This window comes from Macrosteles quadrilineatus, unplaced genomic scaffold (genome assembly GCF_028750875.1).
Source record: "Macrosteles quadrilineatus isolate MER2022 unplaced genomic scaffold, UCM_ALF_1.0 Scaffold_6__1_contigs__length_79288215, whole genome shotgun sequence".
Taxonomy (NCBI): Eukaryota; Metazoa; Arthropoda; class Insecta; order Hemiptera; family Cicadellidae; genus Macrosteles; species Macrosteles quadrilineatus.
The window spans coordinates 43,234,158-43,259,159 of record NW_026542599.1 but is presented as its reverse complement, the minus strand read 5'-3'; the positions used below and the strand labels follow the sequence as shown (position 1 = coordinate 43,259,159).

The following is a 25,002-nucleotide window of genomic DNA, read 5'->3' as shown; positions in this document are numbered from 1 at the left end:
TAGGTTCCATATGGATTCTGAGACTCATAAGTTATTTGTTATCGTTTACTAAGCAACAATATAAACCAATCAGCTGATAAAACTGCTACTGATTAAAGCCTTTTAAGCCATTCTTTCATGTGGTGTTTTTGTCACATGGAAAGAGAATGGGAGAACGTCAAAGTTGTAAAGTTGTTTTATAAACACCCTGTACAATGGTGGGTCAACGCGAAGTGCCGATGGCTGGTGGCAGAAGCACAGTTTATGATCGCGTTGTTTTATGACTGGTACTACAGGCTTTTTGTGTGATTGGAAAAAGTTTCGCTCAGAATCCATTTCACTTTGTGAAGGGTTTATTCCACACGTTATCCTTGAATTTCATTGGTTTAATCAGATCTTCCTTGTTTTACCTTACAACATTAATGGTTTTTACAAAGATGCGTCATTCATACAGGCCTTAATTAACGTGTTTGAACTTAAAATAGATAATTTTGGTTTGAAGGTGTTAACTATGCTGTTATATTTGTTATTACCACCACCGCAGCAAACTTGCAGACTAATATCAGATTTTCATTTGCCTGATTTGAGTTTCCCTTAAATCTTGTTTAATTTATAACGAGTACCTAGGTTTGCTGCTACAGGGTGTAGCATATTTTATATATATATATAAAGTGTTTTGTAGTCAAATACTAAATAGAAATAAATAAATATAAAATAAATTATTTGGCCTAGTTTGATCAAAATATATCCAAAAACGAGCAGTTTATTCTTATTCTCCATAAAAATTACATGGGAGTTTTAAAACACTTCAATAGCCTATATTAAATTATTTGTTTTTAAGCTCTTAAAAATGATTTAGAGAGAAATTGGGAAATTGAATGTTTTGAGAAAATCCCATTTGACCCCCTCCCCCCTCCATTTGGGCCCCACCCCCGTAAAACCCCAATCCCATGATGGTTTAAGAAGTCGTTCAATTTACACATTTATACCAAATTTCATTAAAATTGGATGATTTTTACTCAAGTTATCGCGCTAACGGACACACGCACAATACATATATATGAATTTGAACGGATAGTAGTTACACATTGTGTACACTTGTGTAAGTACCTACGTGTGTGTAAATATGTTTGTTTGTATGAACAAAAATTTAATTTTTGTAAACAGATGAACTACTCTCTCATTTTTTGACTGATTTTTATGTTTGAAGTAAAAATTTTACTAATGTGTAGTTTTACAAAGTGGTTGTCATTTTTGAATTTTTTATTAGTTTAGGCAGGAGATTTCCTCTAAGTTGAGTTCCCTCCCATAAAGAGATTATTTAAGTTGTTTTAAATTGCTTCTGGTTTTTTTATTGGATGTTTATGTTTTTTGACAGTTTTGTATATTCGAGATGTACGGGACTGAATATACAGGTCTGATTATACGGGGCAGAATATACGGGTGTGAATTTATGGATCAGAATATATGGGACTAAAAATATGGGACTCTGTGCATATAAGGGTCTGAATATACAGGACTGTATATACGGGTGTGAATTTATGGATCAGAATATAAGGGACTAAATATATGGGGCTCTATATAAGGGACTGAATATACATGACTGCAAATACTGGTCTGAATGTACAGGACTTTATATATGAAGTCATGCTGAATTATATATGGGACTGAATATATGGGACTAAATATATATGGTTCTGAATATACAGGACTGAATTAACGAGACTGAATTTACATGTCTGAATCTATAGTTCTGAATATATGGGAATAACTATAGAGAACTTTATTATATGGTACTCTATATATACGAGACATAAATATACGGGTCAGAATATACAGGATTGAATATACGGGTCTTAATTTACAGGACTGAATATACGGGACTGATTATATGGGACTGAATATACAGGTCGGATATGCATAAATCCTTGAAGGTTTTTAACCAAAGTTCATAAAACTTGGTATGCATGTTGAGATAGAAGAGACCTATTACAGAAAAAAAATAAATTGGATCAATTAGAATTTTCAAAATAGCGGCCGTTTGATTTATATAACTTAAAAAAAAACTCAAAAACAGCTAATTATATGAAATAATGCCATGAACACTTTTCATTAGAATTTACAATTTCCTATCAAATGACAACAAGATCAAAAAGATTGAATTTAGAATAATTTAAATACAAAGTTTTTTTTTGTAAAAACAAGACAAAGTTAGTCAGTGTGCAGTTATTTTGCCTTACTTTACAACAAAAAAACTTTTAATTTTAGTTAATCGTCATCCTATCTTTTTTATCTGGGTGTGGTTTGATAGGGAGTTTTAAATGCAAAAAATGTGTTCTTGATATTCTTTCATAGAATTAGCCGTTTTTGAGTTACAAAATTAAAACGGCTGCTATTTTGAAATTTCTAATCGGACCAACTGTATTTTTTTTCTATAATAGATCTCTTCCACCTTAACATGCATACCAAGTTTTATAAACTTTTAAAAAACTTAAAAGATCAATATTTATGTATAAAAAACAAAAGGGCGGATATCTGAGTAATATGCTTCTTTGGACATACCTTCACATAAACCTTTATCTTTCTTTTATGAGGATTCATATTCTAAAGTCATGAAACGTTTTTTTATGGACAATCCGTATATTTAAAAAATAATTGGTTTAGTTAATTTATTACACACATTTAACACATAACTCCAGAGCCACTGGGGTAGAGCCCGGAAGGATTTTTGAGATAAGAATGGGCCTTTAAGTTATTTGGTAATGTCAGCATATACATATAAAAATATCATCATGCCAATTAAACTTCAGCGGAATCCAACCAGTAAGTAGTTAATACGTGATTGAGCCCCAAACAAAAAAACACATAAACTTTCATATTTTTTATATATTTTACATGAAAGGAGATTGTGTGTGGGTATGTACCGCACTGCCACACACAACTCATGAAACGTCTACTATGAAAGCAGTCCTAGTATATTCAGCTGTTTCAAATATTAGTGTGGATTTCAAATTATTCATCTGTTCAGATAAAACATTTTCTTCCTAAGAACATGGAATCTTTGAAGGCCGATGGGGTAGAGCGAGAGCTCTGATGGAATTCCAAAACACGTTTGCTACGTGCCATGAACCCTTCCAGATAAGTTAAACATCGTTGGTTTGGTAAATTTATCTTTTATTGGTAAAATGAAAATTAATAGATAGTAAACAAGAAAAAAAATCTCTACACAAACTTACTTTAACTGTCTGCTCCTAAAATATCTAAAAGAAGTAAGTTAAATCCATCTGTATTGGCCAAAATCATCAAATTCGGTTTACACAAACGATTGTTTTGATGACCAATTCGGGGTCAAGGCAATAATCACTGAAGCTGTCCTAATGTCAACACTAAATTGAGGCGACACAACACTTAATATGGTTTGGTTGTCTGTTTCTATTTAACTTAATTAAGTGAACACTCCCATAGTTTGGTATGGGTTTTATATGTGTTGTAGGGCAGAGTTGAACCAACACAAGAAGTTACGAGTTTGTTTTCAATTAAATAATTATTTTTGGACAAGGATACAATGTTTCATACAGTATTATGTTTTCCTCAATATGAGTGGATTATTTAGCAGTATGCCTTGTTTGGCTTTTTTACTGACTGGCCAGGAAAAAAATCTGTTAAAAACCATACAACTAAGGACGGACAGAAGCATCCAGTTTTGAACCATCAAAGAGCTACTGCCTTTCAGGATCACTTTCTCATCAGTTTAAGGTTGAATCGTTGCCATTTTAATCAAGTAAATACTTAATTTCTACACCATAAACATTTGCAGATAACAGCTAGATATTCAATCGATCATATTTAATAACTAGCAGAGTACCCGTCCTTCGTACGAGGTTGGTATATAAGTTTAAATTGCTTATTGCAGGTATACTCAAGCTTTGAGTTTGCAATGGGGGAGAACAAAGTTTGATAAAATTTGCTTCTTTAAATTGACGGTATATACTATGGTATTACACATCTACCATAGCCATAATGTTCTACCTCTTCACCTAAACAATATAGAAAAATAAAGTATTACAAATTAAAAAAATCACAAATTATTCATGACATTAAAAACATAAACATAACTGTAAACAATCCTACTATGACAGTTCTCATTGCGTAACTGAATTGAGTTTGATGCTGCTTAATTCAAATTAGCTGTTTACATAAATGCAAAAAAATATAGTGCTGCACCCTGTTGGTAAATCTTATAACTTTTAATGCTTTTGTATATCATAGAACCAATTTTTTTAGTTGAAACAGCTGACTAAATTCTTTGATTCCCTTTAAATATGAATACTCATAAGGTTAACATGGGGAACTACAGAGCCACTGGGGCGGAGCCCGAAGAGATTTTTGAGATAAGAATATGCCTATATGTTAATCGGGAATGTGAGCTATCATCATGCCAAATTTCAGCCCAATCCATCCAGTGGTTTATGCGGGATTGACCTTCAAACACACAAACAAACAAACAAACAAACAAACAAACACACAAACTTTCACATTTATAATATTAGTAAGATTATAAAATTGAGGTGGTGTCTGTCTGGGCAGCTGTCACTACTAAAATGCTAAACCAATACCAATACAGTACAACCAAAATTAATCACAAAGATGGTCCAAATATCTAGGAATGCCATGCCTATTCACTTCCCTGAGTTCCTCTCGGGGCACGCCCCTTGGATGTCCTAAGTTTTGAGGTGAAAAAATGAAATTGAAAGTCATTTTCATCGTCACCAACGTCTGCGGTTGGTGGGTAGCCTACCGTGCCTGAACACCAGTACATTCGGTAGAATGGTATTTTGGTTACCTATATACCACCAAGAAGATTTATACCGATGAATTGCTCCATTTCAGCCAAAGAAGTGTTGATTGAATCTGTTTTTTGGACTGAACATAACATTTGTTTCTTCAACGATATTCTCCATTATGTTATTATAAAAAAAAGTGCTATAACACCCCTTTGGGTAAAGCAATTTCTTTGTTGGGGGACCCATTAATGAATCAGTATAAAATTCAGGAAACTCATCATCCTGTCAACATTTTTCTTCCTTTAATTTCTCTTTGCTTTATCCATTGATTTTGTTCTTTTTTTTTGCAAGCCCTAGCAGAAGTGGTATGTTTTTGTTGGGAAATATTTCCTTTTCCAGGATTTGTGCCATAACATCGCGAATTTGCCTCACATTTTCATTGCTTGTCCCACCTTCATCATCATAAATTCTTGCATCTGCTGATTCATTTACTTCTTCCTCATTGTTTTCCGTTGTATTTTGTGTTTCATCGGATGAATGTCAAGTTCTCTCATCATTTCATCAAGATTTGTAACCTGGCCTCCAAAACTTCTTCCGTAACAAGTACATCATCTTGGGTTCATCACAATCTTCAAAGCCTTAAACATCAGATAGGTCCCCTCTCAAAAGTTCGTCTATTTCTGACCTAGTGTGGTGTTCCATTTCCAAAATCTGCAAAGAAACACATTCTTAGAATTATTTACTCACTTATCACCATAGGAAGCGATGGATAAAATGTAGTTTTATTTTCATCCAGAAAAATAATTTATACCATCAAATAATGAGAAATGGTAGAGACGATTACCATCCCAATGAGTAAAATACCGATGAGTAGGCCTATTATTTTCCTCATTGACTTAACCTATATCTTCCCAGAGTAATATTTTACTCATCTAACACTCTTAAAAACTATTAAATAAGCATTAAAACTTACCTGAACAAATTCTCAAAAATCACCAAATGCACAAGAGCTTGAAATCCGTGTTTTTGTAACTGAGAACAATAAAACAACTTAAATGGCCACCTGAAGTTTCCTACCAATGCTGCCAACGTGTTCAGCATTAAATTTACCTTTGAACCATGAGTATTTTATTAATCATTGGGAAAATAAACCATGTTATTTATAATAACAAACAAAACATGAGTAAAAAAAAATACTCTGTGGGAAAGAAAGGGTTAAAAGATATGGTATTTGTCAGAAATTGACATTAAAGCAGGTTTACATTTGAGTTAGTCCATAGAGACACATATATACAACACGTAGAAATTTTCACTGGAGAAATGGCAATGGCAGTTGCAATTTGAATTGAAGCAGTAGACTTCCCATCTATATGGACCAGCTGTAGCCATTTTTTTATTAAAAAAGAATGTAGTTGTGTGTGCCAGTTACAGAATGCACTAGCATCTAAAATTCTATTTTATACCTTATTCTTCGTTGCTGACCAGGTTGATGGGTCATAACAGTTGCTATAACTCATCATATGCCATTCCCTAAGTTTGACTTGGTTAAAAAGAGAATTTAGTAATTTAGATCACCGCAATCTGTAGGTGGCTCACATCAACTACGATGATTTTTATAAAAAAGCTGGCTACAAATTTAACATGGGGATAGAATGTCTAAAAGTGTTTTAACATTGGCTTTATGGGTTGCCAAGTAACTGACCAAGTTGATTGAACAAAATAACAAAGAAAAAGAAAACAAAAAGACTTGTGACTTGTGTTTATAACAAGCCATCCACAGTATACTAGCAAATTACAAAATAGGTACAACATCAGTTGTTACTATTGAAAAAAGAGTAAACTGAATACTACTCGATATAAGGGTAAAATGCAAATAAACTATACCAATCCATGGCACGGTCCCCGCATAAAAAACACAAAAAAAGAGGCTTCACATTTTACAGTATGATTTAGTTATTTGCAATATTTCTTTTATGGTTCAGTCAGCACTAAATACGTTTTGTGTACTTGATACCCATCTAAATTAATGTAAAACTTATAGAATCCAAAATTAGGTTTATATTGAGCACTTCACTTATTACCTCCGGCACTTCAAAACCTTTCAAAAGTGCTGTAAAAATTGTGGAACCAAAACATAAGCATTGAAAATATCTCCTCATTGTATGTGTAATTAACACAAATGTTCCATTGGCAAATTACACTGCCCTTTACTTACTAGTCAGGAATTATAATAATTAGGTCACATAAAGTTTTCAATTTATAAAAAGAACCACTGGTTAAAAAAAGATTGCCAAGTTTTAAAATGTTAACTCGATTTTTAAAGATTTTTGTTTATTTTCCTAATTTGTTAGAATCAATTTGCAGTTTTTGTTGATAAAATATTGAATGAGTTAGCACAGCCTGAATTGCTATCAGTCTATTATCAGAAGCAGATAAGACCATCAATAAAATAACAATCAATACCTGCAATGAAGAAACTCTCGTTGTGGTCATGAACTGTTTACAATACAACTTAACACTTTCTGCTGAGTGTGTCAGAATTTTGTTTTGTTTTCAATAGGGTTTATGTAAAACTTAGTGTATAAAATGTGGGTAGTTTATTTATGGTAACTTATTTCTCAAAAAAAGATTAAGGTGAAATAATTAGTGCTGGTTGATATGTTATTTGTATCTGCAACTGGGCAGTCAATTAATGATACTACTAAATATGTAGGTGCCCTTTTACCTTTATGGATAGTTCAGATTCAATTTTATGTTTTCCCTCATTCTATTGAAAAAAATCAAAATGAATACACACATCAAGGATAAGCCAAAAAGTAGTAAAATGCTTGATTTGAGGGCCAACTCACTAAGAGTCCACCTATCTTTTCAACTTCCATCCGAGCCACTGACTATTTATAAATAGTCAGTAGTTGGCGAAGGCTTATAAGCCTTGCCCACCAAAGTCCCTCATTAACAATGTTTTCCCCATAAGAATAACAAGGAAAGAGAAACTCATTTGTTTTGGAAGGTACAAGTTAGGAGGGCAACATTGGAAAGTTGGTTTATAAACATTTTAAGCCTGAGTGTCTTAAGTTGGTGTTTAAAACCAAAAATTCACATTCTCTCTTGTGTCAAAATAAGATTGTTTTTATATGATTCAAAAATTCAAATTTTGGGCAAGGAAGTAACAAGAGAACAAAATATACAAATACAATTTAATTTGAAAATGATTACCATATCCCAAGAGGAACAAATGTACACATCCATATTTACAAGATTTACATTATAACCAATTTTATCATATCATTCAATTCTACAGTAAGTTTGTGAATTAGACATGTTTTTTCAAAACCTTTCAATGTTTCATTCAGAAAAAATTTCTTAACAAAGTTAGTTAAGGAATAAAAATAATTGTAATCTACGAAACTTTGGTACAGTACAAAAAAGTTAGGTACAAGTTTAAACTTAACTATAATTTTTTTTTAAATCTAAACGCTATCTAGGTTTAGGCAATTATTTTTAAATATAGTAAACCCTCATTGATCTAGTGGATTAGATTTCAACACACCTTTCACAGAAAATAGCTTTAGTGTTCCAAATGTTACGAACAGTAACCAATAAAGCACTGTAAATTAAGCAACAAAACGGTGCAATTTACAGTGGTGCATAACACATAGTGGAACAATAGTTTTACAAACAGCTAAATTTAAATTATGTGAATTCTGCATTTATGATGTCCAGATTAATGAGGGTTTAACGTATATTTTATCCTCAGCATCATCGTATATTTGACGAAGAATGATTTATATTTAAGACTTAAGTAAGTGTAGTTTCAACATTATAGTTATTTAAACTTTAAGTAAGCGATGATTCAATTTATAGGTTTCTTAATAAATAGAAATTAAAAATTATCAATTTTAAAATAATTAGAGACCTACAATAAAATGAAATGCTACAAACTCACGGTAAAACCAACTCTATCACATATTCCACCTTGGTAACAGCTTAGAAGCTCACACAAGAGCATGATAAAAACACTTCAAACTTTTTTAGAACCATAAGTTCAGGCATAAAAATATACATTTTCAAAACATTAGATTACGCTTCAAAGAAATTCCCACGAAATATAAAAAATATCTTAAATAAATAGATTTGGCTTGGAAGAAGCTTACCCGATAACGATAACTGATAAAGCGACAAGTTGCACAGCCTAAGTACAACCGATCTTTGATCTTTCGCGGATACAACTTAACACTTCTAATACCATTGTAAAATTCAAGCTTTCTAAAAGTTTAATACATTAGTAATAATCGTTAAAGGCGATTGAATAATAGAACTGGGCACGTATGAACCATGAGGCGACGAGGCGATGAAATCCCTTGTTTTAGTGAGCCCAAGCCAATAGTTCCTTCAAATCCGGATCTTCTTCTTCGGCTTTGGCTGAAAATACAACACGTAAATAATAGACAATTCACAGTTTATAATTTTGTAAAATACCCCTAACTGGGTTCTCATTGTGATACGATGAAGCTTTTAGAGTATTTTAGTTCTTTCTTGCAGAATTGACTCTCAAAACATAAAAATTTGCAATTTCTTTCTAGCTATTTTGTAGAACTTAAAAACCCCAAATAATAGTTATTGAAGTGTTATAATGTGCTTAATAGTTATAGAAAAATTGCAAAATACCGTACTATAAATTTAAAATTCTCATTTTATGCTTATGGAGGATAAGAAAACTGTTGTTTATTTTAATTATGAACATATTTTAATCAAATCTGGAAAACTTGAAAATTATTCTATGCCATACTAAACTATTAACTACCCCCCCCCCCAAAAAAAAACAAAAAACAAAACAAAAACTTATTACCTTCCCTGTAGCAGCAAATCTAAGAGTTGACAGTAAAAATATTAAAAGGCGGAATTATAACGGTTGGTCAAACAGTTCCAGATCTGTAAATCTGAACTCTACTGATTCAAAAAATTGTTTAATTCGAACAAGATTATTCTCAGCTATTCTATGAATTCTAACTAAATGCTCTATGGGCCCCATAAAGATATATGATATGATACGATAAAACTCTGGTTGCCAAAAATTATTGGTATCAAATCCTTTAGTAAGGGCTCTACTCCACAGGCCACTTTCCTAAGGGGCCTTACATAATTTCAGTTTATCTATATATTAATTACGAAAGCTGATTCTTTGCGTCAAAATTGTGGGCGACTGGGAAGTCTTAGAATGACGAGAGAGGGCTCAAATTAAAGGTCTCTATCCCGTGGCGGCGGAAAAAATAGTGAAATTCCCAAAATGTTAACACAAAATTTGATATAACGTAAAATGTTCTCCATAAGAATAGAATTAGAAACCATTTACTGCTGATTTTTGTTTACTTCAATACAGCTGATGATCATTAGTGATCATTACAATGATTTATCATTAAGCCAGTAAGCAATATTACATATGGATTACTCATTTGCCGGTCGATTCTGCAATGTACTGTATACTATGAAACCAGGAATAGCGTTACCTATAATAATCAAGACTTTTAGTTACGTCTAAGTTTAAATCAATTGTTTTACTGTGCAATTAGCAAACTTGTGTATTTTTAAGTAAATTAGTTAAGCATATGGCAAGTACTGTAGTAGATTCATAGGAGATGGCTCAAATCAAAATAATTAAACTCAGAATAACTGAAAAAATAATGAAGTTTTTTCTTCTGATTTGAAGGTTGTTGTTTTGTAGAAGGAATGTTTAACATGAAATAACCACATTGACTAAATAGTAAACGATCCAAGATTAAATGTAACACTTTTGTTTTGTTTTGATTTAAAAACATATGTTAAAGATTTATTCTAAAGTTTTTTTTCGTAAATCTACTAACATTTATAATTTATTGTAGTGTTTAATCAATATTTCGTATGAAGTGGAATAACCTCAACGGCCACTCATAGAAAACAACCTGGGAATAAAGATGAAATAGGTTCGTATACCGGTAGGTATTGGTTCATTTTGTAATTACTATGACAAGTTACAATGGGCGGAAAATCAATATTGTTTGGAGGAAATTTTAACCAGGTACTGCATGTTGCTCCAAGCAAAAAAGGTTCAAATAATATAGCCTAACATGCACGGTAGTAAAGGGAGCATCCATATATAACAGTAAAGCCTAGAGGTAGTTTCCGTTTCTTAAAACTAACCAAAAATATGCACGTCGAAGATGCTGATGAAAAGTGATTTTGTGATTGGGCTCGATAACTGGTTAATGTCACCATAATCTGACGTAAAATAGTTAGTAATCAGGTGTTGATTAGGCCCTTTTTATAGAATATGTAAAATCAATAGCACCTTTAGGAGGAATACCACCACATAAACTTACACTTGGCATATAGTAGTTTTTTAATGTTGATCAGAAACAAATCTAGGGTTAAGTTTGGTCAATACGATGCCTTTGTTTTACACTAATTTTGTTAACCCTTTACAAAAGGAGTCCTATAAACTTAGATATAATAACTGGGTCGGGTGGTAATTTAGCAGTTGTAAGCTTATCTCAACACTTCATTTATTTGTCTTTTCCTATTTGACGAAGACTATTTCCAATATTACAATCAGGGAAGCCTTTTTATCACCAACCAAAAGACTAAAGCTATCTTAGTAAACCAATATTTATTCACAAACATGTTTGCTGTCTTTAGCAGGGTTAAACCTCTGGATTCATTGAAATTATTTATTTAAAATAACAACATCAAGCAACAAAAGCAAACAAAGACAAACAACAAACTGTTTTTTACACAAAAGATGTGTTGTACAGGGATATCTATCCTGGCACATAGATAATTTGGTTCCAAGTTTGTTTAAATATTAGAATAATTTGTTTTACATTTAAGCTTTTTAGGGACTTATGTCCCTACAAGCCACTATTATTTAATTAACCTAATTAAATGAAACAGCTGATTGATGCAACTAACAGCTGTATGTTTATTTACTTGGAAGGACTGTTGATGGTGCTTTATCTATGTTTTGCAAATTTGTGCGAGTTATTGAGAGAGGGTTGTTATGTTACTGTAATTCGCAACCTCTTCCCATAGAGAAACACAAACTGTACAACAGCTCGTAATTTTTTAAATTACAGAGGTGAAACCTAACTTACTTTAAGTTTGCCTTTAGTCCCAGAAAACTTGTCAAAAGAAAAAACACAGTAAACTCAGAAATCTACTTTAGCAATGTCAAACTCTGATAGGTATGCAAAAACTATAAATTGTATAAAAAAAAATATAAATTTTATACTTTTTAGAAACAATGTGGACAGCCACTAACCATTGAGCTTCTTAACAATTTCCAAATTTAATGGCAAACAATGTTTGATATATGAGTGGCTCAATGTTCATTTGAATAAAAATAGGCTAGAGCTAGTCCATATAGATGCTTTACTTCATTATTCAAAACCAAAAGTCAATAATACCTACTATAGAGCTTAAAAAGAGGTCCCCAAGTCAACCCATATAGACCAGTTGATGGGTGACTGTACATAGCCTAATATGTAAGATACAATAGACAAATGTATATTTTACGTACCTGATGTCTTAGCTCTCGCAGCAGGGACAGGCACCTCGGAAGGTACTGAAGGAAGTTGGTCCGCAGTTGGCCCTGTGCCCAGCAACTCCTTGTCTAACTCTTCTTGTTCCAACTCCTCCAACTCTTTCTCCAACTCATCCTGAAATAAGACGCAAGGATCAGAAAAAATACTCATTCTCAACACTGTCTTGTTTGTCTGAGTAACCGAGGGTAGAGAATTCAATAGGAGGCTCATTTTATTCTCTCTATTGAGGGGAAGACAGAGAAAAATCTGTGAAAGGTAATACAAAGTTTCTCACGGTATTACTTAAGCAAAGGTCCTGGAACAAACATGTATACAGTATTATGTTATTAAAAGTACACATGGACGGAGTAAGTTTAGAAGCTGACTGCTGAATAAGGGGAGCTAAACTTTGCACATCAAAATAGTTATGAAATTGAATGTAAGTTTTAAAAGCTATGAACAAACACGGGTAACAAAAAATTTACTACATGTGTCGAGAACTAAATACAGTGTAAAGAAGGCAAGGAAGGGACAGTTGGAGACAGCATTTTTTGTATTGAGCATCACCAGTATTTATAGGCATAAGTTTCACGCTACTTATGCCATTATGTAAGCGTTAAAACTGTCAATTTCAGTTTTTAACATTCACTGAACTGTTTAATGAAACCTTAATTCTATGCCAGGTAGTAGAAACATTTTATAAAATACTAAAGCTGTTAGTTTACAAACCAAAACAAGACATACAAGTCAAATCTTATCTGGGTTAACAGGACAAGCTTTTTGGCATTGTATTGTAATTTATCATCATTCATATACTTTGTTTAGTTTTTAATCAATCTAAATACATTCAAAAGACAAATTTTGATATGTGCGAAATTAAGAACTCATTTGTCACTGAAGGCACAAAACAAGTTTACGACTATTAGTCTACACCAAACATCTTAATTTAAAAAGTCAGTTGATGAGGTAAATGTAACATAAAATAAATAATTATAGCATTTGTGTTAGTAATCCTTATCCTTTAACGACTATAAATATTATTTAAAACACTTATTTATGATAACGATAACTAAAGGAAGTGAGTAAAAGAATAATAAAGTTAAAAATACATATATGTAGTTCACTATATAGCCAAATAAAAAATTCACAGAAACTCAAACTAAAATTCAAATTATCAAATGAAAACTTATAAATGCACAATAGACACAAAGATTTTTAAACTATTCCAACCGTCGTCGCTTTTCAAATGTACAGTAACGGAAAATTGCATCACTGCTGTCCCCTTTTCATATAAAAAGTCATTTGAAGCTATTATTTACTTATCCACTGTGGAAAAACAATTGATAATGCATTGCTATCACCAGTGAGCTCTGAATGTCGCAGTTGCATTGGTTAATTGAAAGTTTTGAGTTTATCTGTTAAGGTCAAAGACAACCAGACGCAATAAACAATTTGGAGTCTGGTTTTTTATTACATTCTGAACAAGATAAACTGATATCTGAAAAACTGCTTAAAGAGGATAATGAGGTTAGGTAAGGAAAAATAATCAGTGTATGAGTGAACTAGGGATTACAAAGATATTTTAGTAGACGTAGACTAGCAGTTTCTAAAATTAGCAAAGTTCTGTTTTGACTTTTCACATTTGTAAATACAGTACCTACTGCATTATTATTATACTAGCAGAGTACCCGTCTTTCGTACGGGGTTGGCATATAATTTTAAAATGCTTATTGCAGTTATACTCAAGCTTTACGTTTGCAATGGGGGAGGACACAGTTTGGTAAAAATTTGCATTTTTAAATTTACAGTATACTATGGTATCAAGGGCGGTCCCAGGGGGGGGGTCAGGGGGGTCATGACCCCCCCCCCCCAAATATTTTATATATAGATAAACTATTATACCAGGGAAACTTTAATAATTTTTATTGCAAATCGTTCTACCAAATTGAATTCATTGTAGTCTTTACACTTGTGGCGAACGAATGAACTAATTACAAACTCTAACCCAAACCTTGGGATCATTCGAGTCTGACTAATTTTTAATACGTTATGAAAAGTAGGGAAGATTGGCAAACGACGAACGCTTTCAGCCATATACGGCTGAATAAGAATAACACTACCCAATTGGTATGTTGCTAGCCACAAAACAACAACAAAATGGTAGTGTCTCAGACTTAAATGCGGATTTAATTCCCGGCACAACCACTCACAACCACAAAAAAGTTGCACAAAAACTATATTCTCACATTGACCCCTTGTAAAATGCCACTGGCGTAGAAAAAAATTAGACCACTGAGAACCAACTCTTCAGGCGGTAGAAGTGACGGGACGCCGACGGCATCGTTAGTTGGGTAGTGTACTTTGTGTAGGTTAACTGTTGCTTGCTGGGCAGGTATAATGCAGTCGTGTTGGGTGCTAGTTCTTAAACACATCTTAGATAAAATAAGTTCTCTGGTTCAAAATCATGGTCTAATTTTGGACAATTTCTGTTTAGCATGCACATTGGCACCAGTTAAAAGGGTGTTTTTGTAAATCAAACATGCTTGAATGTGTTGTAATGTTGCGGCATTCCTTTGATATTAAAACAACAAGTCTCAATAATATAAAAAAAACATGACATTATACGAGTACAAGTTTATTTTTTAACATTTTTTTACCTTAAAAAAATAAACTGGGAAGCTTGAACACATTAAACTAGTTCCTCAAAATAGCTTAAAAACTACTAATTTTAGCACGTTATTTCCAAATTTTTCCCGGGGGGGGGAACCCCCGGACCCCCTTCTTTGCTGAGGGGGTATTCCATACCTCACAGGCCCCCCGGTGACCCCCCCCCCAAAATATATGACTAGGACCGCCCTTGTATGGTATTAGGACACATCTACCATAGCCATAATGTTCAACCACTTCACCTAAACAATAAAGAAAAATAAATTATTTAAAATTCGCAAAAAAATCACAGATTATTTATGACATTAAAAACATAAACATAACTGTAAACAATCCTACTTTGACAGTTCTCATTGCGTATCACAGTTTTTTGTTGCCGCTTAGTTCAAATTAGCTGTTTACATAAACGCCAAACAAATTATAGTGCTGCACCCTGTTGGTAAATCTTATACCCTTTAAATATGAATACTCATAAGTTTAACCTGGAGAACTACAGAGCCACTGGGGGGAGCCTGAAAGCATTTTTGAGATAAGAATATGCCTATATGTTAATCGGGAATGTGAGCTATCGTCATGCCAAATTTCAGCCCAATCCGCCCAATTTATGCGTGATAGAACTTCAAACAAACAAACACACAAACTTTCACATTTATAATATTAGTAAGATTAATGTTACTTGTTTAAAAGGTTCTATCTCATTCATTTAGTAGCCTACAACAGTAGTGTCAATGGAAAATTTAAACGGTTTTAAAAATACAATGTTGTTTTGTTCTGAAATTTTTACTTTGTACAAGAAAAATAAAGAATTCCTAATTTTTTCTGTATGCATAAGATATTAAAATCCTATTAAATTTTTAATGTAATAAATACGCTAAAAAACAAGTGACTTAGTAGGCCTACTAAAAAAAATTATCCAATTTTTAGTTTGAGTTTAAAAACGCTAATGGCAATTTTATGTATTTTGTAGAGGAACGGTCCAAACCCTGTTTTTGTTACTATTAAAACATCAATATTTGTATATCTAGCAAGATTAATCAGGTATCAAAGAAACAGTAAACTACATCGTTAGTACAGTTGTCGCAGCTAGTCTGGGCGCGCGGCCACGCTAGGGTGCGGGGTGTAGAGGGGAGTGTTTATTGCTCATTTCCAAAAACATCTGGCCCACACGGCTGTCTGGGGTTGTTCAGCGCCTCACTGCTGTCTTCATGGCTTTGGCGTGGGGAACGGTAAGTACACAAGGGTCCGCGCGCCCAGACTAGCTGCGACAACTGTAGTAACAACTTTAAGGAGAGGGCACTTTCAGTCAGTGCCATATGATGCTATTTTAGACTATCCAAGAGTCCCACTAGTGATCTAAACCAACTGTTGGGAAAAAAAGTTATATTATTTACGTTAAAAACAAAGCTGTGTGTACGGAAATTGTAGGTGAATGTTGATGCATGGACCAAGTTTGCTTATTGTAGCCTACATGAATTTTGAATACAAGGATAATTGGAATAATTGCCAAAATAGCCTATGGCCATCCATTCATTGAGGGCGATCCATTAATACCTCTTATGAAATGGCGACCATACTCATGTAGGTATTTTAAGACAAGTATGAATGGAGATGAGTGTAGGATGAGTGGCGAGATCTTGTAGTCTTGTTAGTTACTAAGGCCGACATGTTCCACAGCTGTTAATTAATCCCATACAGCCAATGGCAACTAAGGGGCCTCCAGTTTATCGTGGAATCCGAACCACATTTTAGCCTTGTAATTGGGCCATTCTGAAATTAAGTCAAATTTGTTGTCCCTCAATGTTTTCTACACAAAAAAACTAATTTTATAAACTTGATATCTTTTTATAAATGGAGAAAGAGTGTATTTAAGAGATCCCAATATCAAATTTTAATATAGACTAATAGAATAGGCCTAAATATTCTTTCATAAAAAAAAATCATGGGTGGAAATTCCCCTTAATTTTAGAATGGCCCATTTAACGAATTAGTCTAATTATTAGAATAGTACTGCGGATAGTCGTAGTAGGCCTACTACGGACGTTAATCCACATCAGGGAGTATTGCATCCACAGTGCATGCCTATAAATATCCACAATTCGAGACCTCCTAAAAAGCACGAAATTCATTGGTTCTATTGAGTGACATAAGAAAAAATCAACTGTGGGAGTTTATCACAGGGCTGCCTTAATTGTGGGAGCAATATATGGCCACTTACGGTGGTAAAAATGTGTTGTTTGGATAAACAAGACTCTGTGCTATGTGTGGTTTTCTTTATGAACAGACTGATTAAGCTATACACATGATAAAAACATGCCATACCTAACGAATGGTTAGTGTAGTATATTCAATATAGTGTGAGTGTAAACTATTGTTTGTGGAAGGCTGGCTCTGGGTCCAAGCATGTCAACCATGGCCTATGGTGTATCTTTGATGGACGAAATATACCCTCATTAAATTATGTGATAAAACTTTTTTATTTTGTCACATTTGCATTTTTTTTATGACGTTGAAATAGGCTAAGTACTGTACATACACTGAAACGCCTCTTTCACACGAAGGGCGCCCGCCGCGCGGCGCTGCGCCGGACAAGCGTGTGTCTTCACACTAGTACGGTTTCGTGCGGCGCGCGCCGTACGGCCCTCCTAAATATTTATTATTTTCTGCTCAGTTGTGGCTTTTAAATGAATACTCCACTTAAAAGTTCAAATAAAATGAATACTATAGGCTAATTTAATTTCCGTTCAGTTGTGGCTTTTAAATGAATACTCCACTTAAAAGTTCAAATAAAATTAATACTGTAGGCTAATTTAAAATATAAAAACTAGTGCACCTGTTGCTCGAATTCGAGCAATTGCAAAATATTAAAGGAGTTTTTTTTACGAATAATTGTCACAATTCCCGCGACTTAAAAGAGTCCAACTCAAAGATAATGTAACCAATCACTCCACTCCAGTCATCGAAACTGGAAACGAACTCACTCTGAAAACGAACGCTCACTCCACTCCATCTATCGAAACTGAAAACGAAAACTCTTGTGTGTATCATGTGTGTACTATGATGAACAGCTGTAATTAATATGAATTATTTGTCTGTTTAACTAAACAAAATCTTGTCTTCATAAGATATACATTGGGATTTTCATGGCCGGAGGACAAAGCCCGAGGACTTTTACTACAGGAATTGGTGAAAGGGGGCGTGTACACAACAAATACTTAATTTTGACACATCGTTTGTAAAAATCCGTCCATTATTAACAGAGGAGTAGTATTTCATAGAAATCGCCTTCACGTATTATATATAAGTATTCGTCATATCTGAAAATATTGTATTCTAGAAGTTTAAAAAAATGTTACATTACGTACCTATAAATTACTAAATTATTAATTTAATACTAAATATTCTCCTCTAGTTATTAAAGAAAAAAATTTGTTTTTATACTTTAAGTTGGCCGATTTGCATGGGATGAACATAAAAATATATGTTTTGTAATAACTTTAAATATATTATTTTCCGATACAACGATATATAATTTCTTAATTAACTGTTGCACCCTCTTGGTCAGGTTGTTTGCCTAAATTGAGACAGCGTAGGGGCTAGGCCGTGCGGCGCGCGCCGCACCATGTGAAAGCTCCCATAAGAACCAATGCACCTTCACCAAGTTGTCCGGCGTGGACGCCGCGCGGCGCTTTCGTCCGGCTGAAGGTGCATCCGGTGGTAACTCGCGCGCCGTGCGGCAAATTCGCCGCGCGGCGCGCGCCGGACATAGTGCAGGGTGTCTAGTTTATTTCCATTATAAAATTCAAGACTAATTCCAGACTTTTCAAGACTAATTCCAGATTTTTCAAGACTAGTTTTTTCAACAATTAGTGCGTGTTGATACCAAAATGTATCGATTCTCGATTCTTGATACTGATACCAATTTTTATAGCTTAACCAAATTTTCTGAATAATACTACACCAACCCCTGTCTTTGTCATAAAGTAGTATTATGATAATGTGGTGTTTTCAAGTAAAGAAATAATGCAGCAATAAAAAATTCTAACTAGCAAATTTGTTTTTTTTTTCATGAAATCTTCCATGTACCGTACGTTTAGACATCATCATTGACTGCAGCGGTTACAAAAACGTGATCGTCGTCGTCCGCGATCACGGCAAAATCATGAACATTTCCCGCGACCTTGTAGACATCAATGACATCATCGTCGTCTCCCGCTGTCTCAGAAACGTCATCGTCATCGTCCGCGATCGCGGCAAAATCATGAACATTTCCCGCGGCCGTGTAGACATCATCGTCGTCTCCCGCGGTCACGGAAACGTCATCGTTATCTCCCGCGGTCACGGAAACGTCATCGTCATCTCCCGCGGTCACGGAAACGTCATCGTCGTCGTCCGCGATCGCGACAAACTCATGAACATTTCCCGCGGCCGAGCATATATCATAGTCGTCTCCCGCGGTCACGGAATCGTCGTCTCCCGCGGTCACGGAAACGTCATCGTTATCTCCCGCGGTCACGGAAATGTCATCGTCATCTCCCGCGATCGCGACAAAATCATGAACATTTCCCGCGGCCGAGCAGATATCATCGTCGTCTACCGCGGTCACGGAATCGTCATCGTCGTCTCCCGCGGTCACGGAAACGTCATCGTTATCTCCCGCGGTCAAGGAAACGTCATCGTCATCTCCCGCGAACGCGACAAACTCATGAACATTTCCCGCGGCCGAGCAGATATCATCGTCGTCTCCCGCGGTCACGGAATCGTCATCGTCGTCTCCCGCGGTCACGGAAACGTCATCGTTATCTCCCGCGGTCACGGAAACGTCATTGTCATCTCCCGCGGTCACGGAAACGTCATCGTCGTCGTCCGCGATCGCGACAAACTCATGAACATTTCCCGCGGCCGTGTAGACATCATCGTCGTCTCCCGCGGTCACGGAAACGTCATCGTCGTCTCCCGCGGTCACGGAAACGTCATCGTCATCTCCCGCGGTCACGGAAACGTCATCGTCGTCGTCCGCGATCGCGGCAAAATCATGAACATTTCCCGAGGCCGTGTAGACATTATCGTCGTCTCCCGCGGTCACGGAAACGTCATCGACGTCGTCCGCGATCGTGACAAAATCATGAACATTTCCCGCGGCCGAGCAGAAATCATCGTCGTCTCCAGCGGTCACGGAAACGTCATCGTCGTCTCCAGCGGTCACGGAAACGTCATCGTCGTCTCCCGCGGTCACGGAAACATCATCGTCATCTCCCGCGGTCACGGAAACGTCATCGTCATCTCCCGCGGTCACGGAAACGTCATCGTCGTCGTCAACTATTGCGGCAAAATCGTGAACATTTCCCGAGGCCGTGTAGACATCATCATTGGCTTTTGCAGTCACGTAAACGCAAGACGACGATCGCGGCAAAATCACGAAAATTCCCGACTTTGAAATCAAATTTAAGACTAAATCCCGACTTTCAAGACCATTTTGAAATTCAAGACTAATTCCCGACTTTCCCGATTTTCCCGACTACTAGACACCCTGATAGTGTGAAGGGACTCATATACTCCCATAGCCCTTCGCCGGATCCGGCGGGCGCCGCACGGCACGCGCCGCGTGAAAGAGGCGAAAAGGCCTGTAGGCAAGATCGTTGTAGAGGAACAGTGCTTTGTAGCAGCTCTTATACGTTTGCAACAGTAGGCCTACTAGGCAAGCAACCTTAGTGATGCTGCAGCAATGTGGCCAAGTGTAGTTGACAGCCGCAAGCTCAGTTGGATGCGATTCCGGTTAAGTTAGTATGCACAATAAAACAATAAAAAAGCTACAAGCTAACTATAGGCTAGTTTGAACTTTATACAATAGTTTTTCAGGGCTAAACAAATTAATTTTTATTTTCAAACTTATGACCATAAGTTATCTTCCTAATGCTAAAACAATCACTTATTGAATCAAATTCTATAAAAATCGGAATTCAAGTGTAACTTACGTCATCAACATCAGTTCCAAATGCGACAGGATTTGAAATGGCTTCAGAAATTTCTTTGGCCACGTCTTGCTGTTCAGCAATGTCATCCATCATATCGTGAACTTGATCTACATCCCTGAAAATAAAAAATTTGTTACTACACATTATGTTCATATCAAAGCTAACCTGAACAATTTTGAAATCCGAGGCCAGCTCAAAAACAAAATGACAAAAACTGAATACCCAGCGATACAGTCTGTCCCTGACAAGAGATAGCTTCAGCAGTTGCAGTACAAATGTTAAATGCGCTGCCACTGAACCTGAGAGAGCTAAGTTAGAGACTTGAATATTTAAGGAAAAAATATCAAGGAGCTACTCCTGCAAAACCCGTAGGCCTACTAATCCGTTGAGTTTTTTTGAAGAGGCACCAACTCTTGACCATCCACCACCCACTAAAGCACTAAAGCTAAAGTTGTAAAAATATGTTGTTTTTGAAGAAGTTATTTTTATAAATGTTTGATGCTGTCTATTCGGCCCTGGCTGGTCAAAGACGAAGAGGAGGAAATAATAAGGTAGTCTATTCAAAGCAATTATTCTTGTTATATAGCTATTTAGGTTCTAAACTAATGTAAATAGTCCTAGTGGTTAAGCAGTTGTAGCTTACTCAAAGCGTTTATCTGACAGGAGCACTTTATCAGAACCCAGGAGGTTAGGGCCTAATTACTAATTGAAAGAAAAATTTGAATTGCATATCCATTAAAATCTATATTGTATCGGCCTAGTCAGTACATAGTATTTTAGCTCCGTTAGATTTTAATAATTTAGCAGCCAAAACACAACTCAAGTTCTTTAACCTACAAAATGTGGGCTAGAAGTTAATGAGTGAATTTGATCAAACTAGCCTAACTTAAATGTGTTAGACCAACAAATTATTCAAGGATTCTATTAGATTTAGGCATAGGCCTACCTATGTTGTTGCCTGAATTCTTGTAGGTAAGATGTTTATGTCACCTTAAACCTACCTACAAGAACTCCAAGGCAACAACAACTAAGATATCCAAAACAACCCAAGTTCTTGAAACTGGGATAACAAAAAAATAACGAAAAGGACTTGACTAGTGAACCCAAGCGGCTCAACATAGCCTAACATGTGAATTAAGAAAACAAATTCATTGTGTCATATATTGACTCTATGTCGAAAATAAAATACAGTAGGCCTAATAAAGCCTTAGAAGGAAAGCAGTCCAGTTATTTTCTAGCTGTGTATGAGTCTTATATTGAGTAAAATAATAAGTTTTGGGCTCAAGCCCTAACCTACAACTTCATCAAAAATGTAATACTGTTGGGCTCAACTACAAGTGTAAACCTTTATTTTGAGACCTCAAACGTCAAAATCGGGCAAATAATAACGGAGTAGTTTAACTAACAAAAAACGGCTTAGCCTATTATGTCGAGATTATTGATTAAACTTTAGCCCTATAATAAAGTACACATAAACTACAGAGTTGTACACAACCTTGAACAAGAATTGATCTACTTTCACAGACCTAGCTGGTGGCTCTTAACAATTCTGGATGCACGTACGTAGTCCTTCATCAAACATCTTAGTAGGCCTACAGTAGGCCTAATAAAGCCTTTACAGAGACAAAGATATTGGCATTTTACAACCTAATATTTCACTTGTTTATCATCGAGTTTTTAAACTTAGCAAATTCTAACCTGATACCTTATCTAAATCTACAATCTTGAGACAACACAGGCAACACCATCATTTAAAACTTGTGCTTAACTGAGTGACAATTTAATTTGCATACTGTCAATTTAGTTAAAGAGTTTACGTCAAGGTACAAAAAGAGAAAAAGTGGGAAATGTAGTTTCAAAACTTAAAACCGCCTTAAAATACGAAATCTGAAAGAAACTTACATGTGTTGGTGTGCAGCCTTCAGTGCTTCGGCAGCGTTTTTCATGGTTTGCAATACCGCCGTGTTGGTATTTGCTCCTTCCAACGCTTCTCTCTGCATTTCAATTGTAGACAAGGTGCCATCAATTTGCTGCAGCTGTTTCTCATAGCGCTTCTTTCTCTTAAGTGCTTGAATGGCGGCTGATTTGAAAAACAAATTAAAGTTTCAGATCTCAATTTGTAATTGTAGGCTATAGGCCCTAACTCCATAAATAAGACTTAAATAAAACCTCAATTTGTAAATGTAATTCAAGTGTGTTACATGGAGTTGGGTGGGGTTACACTTGATTCGAACTTGTTAATCTAATGGGACAATTCAAAGCTGTCATTTCAAGTAGGCCTAAGTGCAAGCATAATTCAAGGCTTGAATCAATCTTACGAAAGGAAGATAGGTTGGACTTACTTAATGCGGATTTGTCTCTATTTAAGTAGGTACTATGAAGATAGGTTAGATTATCTTAGGTAAGATTAAGTTTAAGTTATAATTTGTACAAGCCTATGTAAGATACATATATAGTTTAACATTTGAACGAATGGTGTTTTTGGCCTCTGGGGACATCAGTATGGAAAAGTAGCCTAAATCGGTCCCGGGCCTAGGTCTTACCATGAGACTTCCGGTAATAACTACTTCCCTATAAGTTTAGCCTAGGGAAATTTGCTAAAAAGGCCAAAATATGCCATTTAGCCTAGGCTACATCAAATAAAACAATAGGCCTAGGCTAGGTCTGGTTAACAGTAGGCCTAATAAGCTTTTAATAACTAAGTTAAGTTTCGGCTATGGGAAGGGAAACTAGGACTGCTAGGTAGGCCTAAACGGAAAACGTAGGCTAGGCCTAAGCCTAGTCTACCTTACAACACAGATATATATATAGGTAAGCCAAGCCTAGAGCTTACCTCTCTTATTTTTTGTTCCGTGTTTCCTGGCTGTCTGCAATTCCTGTTCAACTTTCTTTTCCAAAAACTCTTGTTTCTTAATCAACATTTCTTCTGTTTCCCTTAATTTTTGTATGGCTTCCCCAGTAGAAGGTGCCTTTTCTTCTTTCTTGCCCCCGAACACTTTACTGAGGAAACTCATGTTGATTATTTATAAAAATTAGGTTCCTATTAAAAGGTGAAAGTCGGGACTACAATAAAATGATCTATAACAAGAAATTTGATTATAAACAAAATATAACCAATTTTGCTAGAATACAAGTTGAAGTTGCCTTGCGTCCACTCCTGCGATGACACCAGAGCAGAGACCAAACCAGACACCATTGACACAAAGCACCTTCTTCTTACGCTTACGATTTACGAACAATGATGAATGCACTAATCATATGGAGGAAGAGAATAAGGAAGGATGATGACTAAAGATGACTGGATAGTGGATCTGAGAAATCAGTCAGTGCTTACTATATTAGAAAAGAGGACATGTAACACTGTGGAAGACCTACATAGCATTACTATGTCTTATCTATGGCATTATGTAGCAAAACTCAACATAATTAAACCATTAAACTACAAGGAGGTCGTGATTAAACCGATTAAACGATGTAAAATACGAGTATTTCATTCTGCATTAAAGTGGAATATATTATAACCAGTGTTCTAAAACATACTTCAAAGGCAATATTACAGTAGAAGAAAAGAATTTATTTATAAGAATAAATACCTCTGCCTTAAAAAATAAGGTTGCCAAAGACACAGAAAAATAGTACACATAAAATATCGAAAGATTATACAGTTATAAGACTGATTAATTTTGATGTTTGCCATATAGATGATTTCTCATTATGGTCAATGAACCTCTTAATGTTTCATGAATAATAATTTTCAAAAAGGATCTGTCCAAATCATATTGTTTCCAAAAGTTCACAAAAAATTTTGATAATGTTCCTCTAGAACCAATAAACAATCCAATCACCTCAATTTTCGAAATTTTAAAATTTTGCTTGAAATATTCAAAGGTAGAATCATAATTTTTTTTCTTTTCTTCATTTACTTCGTTAGCTTGATTTATGTTTACTTCAAATCGAATTGTAGGATCGAGAATCATGCCTTTGTTAGTTTCTCTTTCGATTAATAAAATATCTACTCTTCTGGTGCTTCCGTTAGAAGAAAGA

General features: G+C 35.1%; 1 protein-coding gene across 1 annotated transcript; it reads right to left on the bottom strand.

Annotated features, from left to right (window-relative positions):
* Positions 1–7,946: 7,946 nt before the first annotated feature.
* LOC128997086 (charged multivesicular body protein 4b-like) lies at positions 7,947–24,161 on the bottom strand. Its single transcript, XM_054422664.1, has 5 exons — positions 23,792–24,161; positions 22,861–23,038; positions 20,959–21,073; positions 12,316–12,454; positions 7,947–9,185 (listed from the first exon to the last, which is right to left on the bottom strand). Exons 1-5 carry the CDS (start codon positions 23,970–23,972, stop codon positions 9,130–9,132), a joined length of 669 nt encoding a protein of 222 aa, XP_054278639.1. The 5' UTR covers positions 23,973–24,161; the 3' UTR covers positions 7,947–9,129.
* Between the last annotated feature and the right edge of the window lie 841 nt (positions 24,162–25,002).

Coding starts and splice junctions, on each gene's coding strand:
- LOC128997086 (XM_054422664.1), bottom strand. CDS start 23,972: ATGAGTTTCCTCAGTAAAGTGTTCGGGGGCAAGAAAGAAGAAAAGGCA. Junction 12,455..20,958: donor TTGGAACTGATGTTGATGAC/GTAAGTTACACT, acceptor GTCTTATTTCAG/GATGAGTTGGAGAAAGAGTT. Junction 9,186..12,315: donor TGCGAGAGCTAAGACATCAG/GTACGTAAAATA, acceptor TTGTATTTTCAG/CCAAAGCCGAAGAAGAAGAT.